We start from the raw sequence: 8,644 nt of genomic DNA on the forward strand, positions 1-8,644 counted from the left end.
GCTATATATATTATACACCAATATAAAATGCTAATGTAACAGTTTAGTGAAAATTTAAAGTAGGTACCTATCTACTTATTCGTTTATGAATTACAAAAAAATCAAAAAAAATCTAGATATTTTGAGTCAAAAACTGGTTTTGAGTAAAAACTCACGTTTTTTCCTATTTTAGATTCTGAGCGGAGTACCTAATGAATGTAGGTATTGATTTAACATTGATGTATTTTTTTTATTTTTTATAATAGCGCAGGCAATATTAGCTATAACTTATATATAGGTACCTATATAGTCGAAATAAAGCTTCAATTTTCAACTTCAGTATATTTTCTAATTTCTGGTGAGAAACTGATAAAGTAAATATTATATTCTAGTTGGTGCATTCGAGAGATCAAAATGGAAAATTCCCAGTTCCTAGTTTTCAAAGGCGTGGGGAAAAAAATTAATAAAAAACTGGCATTTTTACTCAAAACCAATTTTTGACAAACTAACAAAAATTCTTGGTGTACCCTAAAAAAAAAATAATCGTGAAATAAGCATGATTTTTTTATCGAATATTTATATATTATAAGCTTTTTCTATACACCATAAAATGATTAAATATTTCATCTATTTTTAGTTATTTATAGGCATAAGACATTTCCGATTTTTTTTAAATTATTGCTGATAAAAAGTTGTTTGTCAAATAACTTGCAAGTTTAATATATATTATATGGGTTACTCAAAGTTGTTGTTAGTGTAATTTAAAAATCAAATAACATCCATTGATCCATAATAATGATCCACATGACACCTACAGTGAAGCAGAGCGGAACCCACTTGGCACTTGCACATCTATTTTTCTTTTGATACACAGATATATAGTGGTTATTTAAATAATATTATATATTTCATTATCTATTCATAGGTATTTTATTAATTGTTTTCCGAAATCTAATTATTATTTAAAGCCTTGGAAGTTGAAGGCAATGATTTTAACATGGAATCACATAATAGTAACTAGGTATCGTTGTAATAAAAAACAAGGTTCTTTCGACTACTTTAGGTGCACAACCGCCAACTATCTTGACTACCGAAATATTTCCAAGACTACTTGGTATAATCTTTCAGGTTATCCCGACTAGCGCAATTTTCGAATAAAAATGTTCATCATATTCGTACTCAGTAGCGTATTTAGGAATTTTTCCAAATACATTTAATTGCGGGGCTCCACTACAGAATATCTAATATATAAAATTCTCGTGACACAGTGTTAGTGGTCGCACTCCTCTATTACGGCTTGACCGATTCTTAAAAAATTTTGGGTGTCTATTAAGTCTGAGAATAGGTCGTATTTTTCAACCACCTACCACCCATCCGGGGAGGTGTTCATTTTGAGATTTACGATGGAAATTGTTGTTTATAAATGGTAACTATTGGTTATAGGAGAAATAAATAATAAATATTAATAAATTAGTATAGGTATTTTTCATTTGGTTGCCATTAGTTAATAGGGCAGATCAGGTGCAAGCATAATACATCAAATCAAATTTTCGCACATTGCCTACTTGATATGCTGTCGTACACTGTCGGTGATCCGACGGAGGAGGCTAAGTTGCATCCAAAAGGAGCTGAACAATCGCAATTTTTTTTATGGGCAACTAAGTAATCGGAATCAGCTATTATTAATATATGTATTAGATGTTAAGGTAGGATATTTATGGGGGTAAATGGGGGGGGGGGTCCAGATACCATAGACCCCCCTAAGATCCTGAATACACCACTGTTTTTACTATATTTTTAACATTCAGTTATTAATTATTATAAATATTAGGTAGGTTTTAATGTATTATCCCAAAAAAATATTTTATGTTTGTTTTAGGTATTAGAGTTATTTATCAGGTAAAAATAATTCATTATAAGTATAAAAAATATTCTTAAATTTAAAACAAAAATAAATAATTAAAATCAAAATTCAAAGTTATTAATTCAATGTTATAAGTATACACTATACAGCATATTATCTAGTTATACAATGTAGTTTTGGAAATGTTTGGTAATCAAGATAACTTGGAAGTACCTAATATTGTTATTAACATACATAATGTTCTATGATAAATTGTGTAAATCAATAAAATAATAAATTAAAAATATAAATGAGGTAGACACAGTATAATAATAACTATAACGGTAACATAATACCATAAAACTAAAATAACTATTATCTATAAACATTAAAATATACTGTAAAGAACATAACAGTTAAGTATGTTGAATTACTCTGACAGGACATGATTCAATCTTGCTGACAACTTTTATAACAGAAGCTCGGATAACATGTTCATTTATACTAATGTTCTCAGATTCCAAATGCGTGTTTCTTACATGGCGGTCCAAATTATCTTTACGTGTGAACTTCTTCATACATATTGGACAGTTCAAAATGTTTTTTTCTATAAAATTCCACATAACAATTATTTTACCAATAATAATTAATATTAATTTTTGTATATGATTTATGTTTATTACTACTATGAGTTCCAAGATGTCTTTGCAAATAACGCTTTTCTCTAAATCGTTGATTACATAAATAACAAGCTAGTTGAGTTGAGAATATATGAGTCTTTTGATGTGAAACCAATGCATCTTTTAAACTAAATTTTCGTTTACAGGTGTCACATGAAAATGCTTTTGTTCCTGTAATATAAAGTATAACTAATTTAATACATATTTTGTTGATTAATTAATACATTTTTAGGGCCAAATTGAATAAAACTAAAAGAACCAAACATTAATAAATATTTTTTTGACATAAAATGTTAACTGACAACTGTATATTTATTAGTATAAATACCAGAATGTTTCCTAATGTGGTGTTTTTTTAGGCATTGCTTATTTTTGAAAAATTTTAAACATGTTGCACACTGAAATGGTTTTTCTAGAGCATGAGATTTCATATGAACTTCCAATGATCGCTTTCTTTTAAAACCTTTCGCACATGTTGCACAAAAATGAGAACGCACTGAAATACATTAACATAAAGCAAATTTTAATTAATTATATTTGATATGAATACCTTATAGGTACGATTATTATTTTATTTTTTTAATATTACCTGTATGTACTATCTTATGTTCAATCATTTTAGATTTAGTGAAAAAGCATTTATCACAATCTGCACATTTAAATGGTCTTTCACCTAAATTTATAAAATAAAATAAAACACAAATTAAAACTTATTTAACATTTTCATAGACAATAAGTACACAAAAAAATTCTAAAGTTAATTATTAGCTATAAAGACTTAATTCATTTTTATAGGAAAACAAAACCTGCACTACTAAATTTGTATACACAAAAACTCAAAAGGTTATCTACTAAATATATTTTTAATTTATTGAAATTGCCTCTTATACAATAATTTTATGTTTTATTTAATTATATGTAATTCCCACTATAGGTAACAGTATACTAGTATACATAGTAACTACCCAGTGGTGGCAATTAAATAATACAACGCAGTTAATGAATTAACAACAATTAAAGAAACACAACTAAATTAATTAATAATGTAACAGATGATAGACGGTAGTAATAATAATAAGAAAGTAAACTAATAACACAATTTTGAGTTTCAAAAAAATAATACATTTTAAGAAAAATTGTCATTAGATTTTTTTTAATTGTCATTAAGTAAAGTTTTTACTTTTTATATTCAAAAAACTGTATCAGACCTCAGAAGACCTTACAGTACTTTTGGGACCAACAGTATATAGTTTTTAAGATCCTTTAAGTATCATAGAATTTAATAGTCAGTTATTAAAATTGGGATCATAATAATTATCGACTATTTCCATAAAGATTAAAAACATTTTTTTTTTTTATAAAATTAGCATTTTTTCATGAAATTAATTTTATAAGAAAAAATTAAAAATTATCATCATTACTTATTGTAGATTTTATAGAAATTCGCTAGACTAAACCGGTGTGAAAAATAATGCACCGGGATGTTTGGACCATATTATTTACATGCAGGGGCGTACCCAAGGGGAGGGGATTTGGGTCTGGACTATAAATTACAATTTTAAACTATTAAAAATTATATTTTAATATATCAAGTTACATTTTAATTGTAAGATTACGGTGTTATGCTTATTTCTTTTACCATTCAAAGAGTTTATGAATAAACATTTTTGTTGGTTTTTCAATGATATAATTTTTTATACTTTTTACATGTTAAAAAAATTTGGACCCCCCTTTGAAAAATACCTGGGTACGCCCCTGTTTACATGGTTCATTATCCCGGTGATAATTTTAAACTGGTTAAGTCTAGCGAATTTCTATTTTATTTTCTATTATTAACCTAAATACGATTGTATAGAAAACTATTTTTTGTTATAATATACATATAAATATGTTTACCTGAATGTGTTAACATATGATAATCTAAATGTGATTGGATTTTAAAAGTTTTATTACATTTATAACATATCAATGGTTTTTTTATTCCATCTCCATTGCACGTTAAATGATAAAAGCAATTCTTTTTTGAATTAAAAGTTTTTTCGCAAACAGTACAAGTATATTTAACACTTCCATCACCTATAAAATTGTATAAAGTTTAAATTTTACATTACAAATACAAAATAAACAATTATTTACATTCAATAGAAGAAATGTGGTCAGGAATTTTAAAGGGTTTTCTTTTGGTTTCAGGCATTGTATTATCAGTTCTCGTATCCAAGTCATAACTGTTAAGCTGGTTTTTAACATTTGTATTTAACATACATGACTCAATGTTTTTGTTTTGGATTAATTCTTGGTCTTCTGCGTCACAGTAATACATAATTTTAATAGTGTAGTACAATAATATATTTCATGTACCTATACAATACAAATATAAATTTTGTGATGTGTAATAAATATTTTGATAAATAGTTTTAATCTAAAATACTTTTCACTAAAAGCTTAAATAAATAATAATATTAAAATAATATATTAATAATAATTGTTTGTGTGTCAAAACGACATTGACATATTTCGACATATATTTAGTAAATGGAATTATTGACAACAGATTAATAAATAATAGTTATATCATTATGTAAGAAACTTTTTAGTAAGAATGTGATAAGTTGACAACAACAACACGATTTAAGATAGTACTATCTTAAATCGTGAACAACTACAATCATCCAAAATTTTTTTTTAAAAATATGATAATAAATTTGATCTATTATCACACTATTATCAGATAACTTATCACTATTTTTTTTCAGATGTAAAAATATTAAATAAATATTGTGCAATGTGCAAAAGCATTAAATTCAGTAATAACTTAAGCAATACCTACTACTATGTATTGTAATAAATAATATTCATTATTCAACAATTCCTATTGCAATTGTGTCGTACAATTATTAAACTCATAACGTATCTCAACATTTTACCAAGTGCTAATAATAACTGTCTGAAATATTTATGTCCTGAATCACAGTTCTTTAATAATTAATCTGCCTATCCATTTACCATGGCATCAAACGAAGTAAGAAAAAAAGTAAGTTACACTTAAATGGCAAATATAGTTGTATAATAATTAATAAGACAGTTTTTACGTTTACAATAATGGATTTTGGGCATGTCTACTATTTGTGTTAAGTATACAATTTATTTATAAAATATTATTAACACCTATTATTAATATTATTAATAATATTTTTACTAAATGTGACATTATTTTTATTTCAGGTACTTACTACATTCAAATTAGTGCATAGAGCAAGATTACTGTGTTTTAAAAATGATAACCAAATGTTAAATGGTATGCATATAATGATTTGTATTGTATATTTTTTAATATTTTTACTTTTAATTTGTTCTACACTGTTTTGTTTTTTGGGAGTGGGACAAGATTCATCAACACCATTCTTTACATTTCTATTTTTATCTATATTTTTGTCTATTTAAATTAGGTAAGCCATATTACGACATATTAAGCAATGTATTAAGAAACTTTTAATTTAATTGTACCTATCTTATACTCATTTTTTAAATTGTAATGTTAATTATTAATTAATACTTATAGTTTTTTTTAAATATTTTTATTATTGAAGTAAATTCTTAGTAAATTTTTAAATTGGTTATTGTTTCCAGCTTAAAGTAGGAAAGCTACTTTACCTAAAAAACACAAATTAATTTGTACTAAGAATAGATGAAATTAATTTTCATAAATTCTGTAGTTTTAATGTCTTAGTTTATTTATGTTTGACAGAGATAACAGATATTTCGATGACTATTCCATTATGCATATAATACTTATAATAACAAATGGTTTATATGTTTCAATGATTATCCTCTATAGTCTATAGTATGAAGATAACAAATTATATACAAATAATCATAAAATACAATAAAAACAATTATAATTTATTTTATTCTATTATTTTAGCTGCTAAACTTCAAATTAATGAAGAATTCAAAAAAAATAAAACTGTCTCGGATCCTGCAGTAGTTCAGAATGTATGAATACAATTTAAATATACTATATCGTGTCATTAAGAGAGCGCTATTGGGTGGCGCCCAAGACTCGTCCGATCTCGTGCGTTCCCACCACTAAATCTGCCGTACGCTGGCCCCCATCAACTCTAGTCGCTGCCACCGTCGTTGCTACAAGTAGTAAAGTGGGAGAAATTTGGGTATGAAAACGCAAAGTTCGGTCATTTGGATGCGCCAACGAGTACTGCTCTCTCAATGGCACTAGTATATACTATACTAACTTACTAATGATAGCTTTATAGTTTTAACTTAAAATGCATTATAAATATTACATTTAAAATGTGTATTTTATAATTTATATTTGATGCATTTGTATATTAACTATGCAGCTATGCATATTTTATTAAATTGTTTTATTTTTCTACAGCTCATAACCTTTGCTCAAGATGTTGAACATGAACTCTTAACACAAGTAGTTCAAGCAGAAAGAGTAAATGAAACAAAATTTAGTGAGTTCCTATTTCATATAAAATTGATATTTTTGTTTTATAACTATAAATTTCAGTTTTCTACTTTTATGTTTAAACAATAATTATAATTATTCATAATAAATTGCATTGTATTTTTATGTTTAAGAATTGAATTTAGATCCAGAGCGTCATACTATGGAGAATATACCATATGCTGAATTAGACGATGAAACATATAAAAAATGGAAAGAAGAGAAAAAGAAAAGTAGCAAGAAAAATGAAAAGTGTTGTTGCGACTAAATTGTAGTTAAATTGTTTTCTAAAATTTAAAGTTCAAAATATGTATAATTCAATTGAATATTTATATAGAACTGTATTTACAGTAGTATAGTATATACTAGGGTCACTGTTATACATGTTATTCTCAGGTACCCATATTCTTTACTTAAATGGTTAAGATCTGTGAAGTTTAGATATGTGAGTTGACATATTCACAGTATAATTTCATGAGCTATTTGTCAATATATATATATTTTAATTCTAATTACAATTTAAAATATCATAAATTATGGTTTTAGTCAAGGGTATTTTTTACTCTGTACATGAAAGTACGCATATTATATTAAGTGTTGGGTAAATTACTTTTAAAAAGTAATGAAATTACGTTACTTCAAATGCTTTAAATTAAATTACATTTGCGTTACTTAAAATTATTTTTATCACGTTACATTACTTTTTTATTAATAAAGTAGTGCGTTACAAATAACGTTACTTTTTTTTATTATTTTTTTTTAAACATGTTCAATTCATATGATTCAACTATTATGTATATAGTATATATTTTACTATCATATACCTAATGATAATAGACCTATTATAGTATTATGTACAAAATATGTACATTGTACAATCATCTCACCTATATGGCTATATTATATAATATTATAGACATTGGACATAAGTCATAAATCATAATTAATTTTCATTAAATTTCATTTTTAAGCTAACTCTTTTCTTTCTGCTAATAAAGTGATAACATTTATTATTAGAATGTTTAGTAATATTGTTAACTATTATTGGAATCAAATATATATATAATTGATTTTTAATTTTTCTGGGATATCCTATCGGCTTGTTTTTGTAATACATTCAAAACTATTATTTTAATAAAGTGGAAAATAACGCGTTAGTGCGTTACTTCATAAAAGTTACTTTTCAAAAGTAATTTTGCTACAATTGCTTTACTTTAAGTAAAATGTAATGAAGTTACTGCTGCGTTACTGAAAAAGTAATTGCATTACAGTAATTTGTAATTTGCGTTACGTTATTACCGAACACTGCGATATATTATAAAAAACTTCTTTTAATAAATTTCAAGTACACTTGTATTTGAATAACTATGTACAACTACAAACACTATGATATTATACCATATACAGATGAAAATGAAATGAAATATTGATGGATACCTAATAATTAATAACTAATAATACAAAAAAACCGGCCAAGAGCGAGTCAGACTTGCACACGAAGGGTTCCGTACCATCATCTATAAACATTTTGGCAACACTCCTTATATTATATATTCTAGGATTTTTAGTATTTGTTGTTATAGCGGAAACAGAAATACATAATCTGTGAAAAATTCAACTTTCTAACTTTCGTGGTTCATAAGATACAGCCTGGTGACGAGACAGACGGAG

General features: G+C 25.7%; 2 protein-coding genes across 3 annotated transcripts; one reads left to right on the forward strand and one right to left on the reverse strand.

Moving 5' to 3' along the window:
* Positions 1-1,956: 1,956 nt before the first annotated feature.
* Positions 1,957-4,908, reverse strand: LOC100575057 (gastrula zinc finger protein xLCGF3.1). The gene is made up of 6 exons (XM_003244855.4): positions 4,639-4,908; positions 4,399-4,578; positions 3,092-3,175; positions 2,831-2,998; positions 2,506-2,673; positions 1,957-2,429 (listed from the first exon to the last, which is right to left on the reverse strand). The coding sequence occupies exons 1-6, from the start codon at positions 4,820-4,822 to the stop codon at positions 2,239-2,241; spliced, it is 975 nt and encodes a 324-aa protein (XP_003244903.1). The 5' UTR covers positions 4,823-4,908; the 3' UTR covers positions 1,957-2,238.
* A 332-nt stretch (positions 4,909-5,240) lies between these two features.
* Positions 5,241-8,051, forward strand: LOC100163024 (LYR motif-containing protein 7-like). 2 transcript variants are annotated; one of them, NM_001162686.1, is given in 5 exon segments: positions 5,241-5,533; positions 5,725-5,797; positions 6,425-6,495; positions 6,899-6,980; positions 7,108-8,051. In NM_001162686.1, coding segments are annotated over 5 exon segments (387 nt in total). In that variant the 5' UTR covers positions 5,241-5,506; the 3' UTR covers positions 7,242-8,051.
* The last annotated feature ends 593 nt before the right edge of the window (positions 8,052-8,644 follow it).

This window comes from Acyrthosiphon pisum, chromosome A1 (genome assembly GCF_005508785.2).
Source record: "Acyrthosiphon pisum isolate AL4f chromosome A1, pea_aphid_22Mar2018_4r6ur, whole genome shotgun sequence".
In the NCBI taxonomy this organism is placed as follows: domain Eukaryota; kingdom Metazoa; phylum Arthropoda; class Insecta; order Hemiptera; family Aphididae; genus Acyrthosiphon; species Acyrthosiphon pisum.

Excerpts from the sequence above, each read along its gene's own strand:
- LOC100575057 (XM_003244855.4), bottom strand. The coding sequence starts at position 4,822 with ATGTATTACTGTGACGCAGAAGACCAAGAATTAATCCAAAACAAAAAC. Across the intron at positions 4,579-4,638 it reads CCACATTTCTTCTATTGAAT|GTGATGGAAGTGTTAAATAT; the intron begins GTAAATAATTGT and ends ACAATTTTATAG. Across the intron at positions 2,430-2,505 it reads ACATCTTGGAACTCATAGTA|AAAAAAACATTTTGAACTGT; the intron begins GTAATAAACATA and ends GGAATTTTATAG.
- LOC100163024 (XM_008185411.3), top strand. Across the intron at positions 5,798-6,424 it reads TGATAACCAAATGTTAAATG|CTGCTAAACTTCAAATTAAT; the intron begins GTATGCATATAA and ends CTATTATTTTAG. Across the intron at positions 6,981-7,107 it reads AGTAAATGAAACAAAATTTA|AATTGAATTTAGATCCAGAG; the intron begins GTGAGTTCCTAT and ends TTTATGTTTAAG.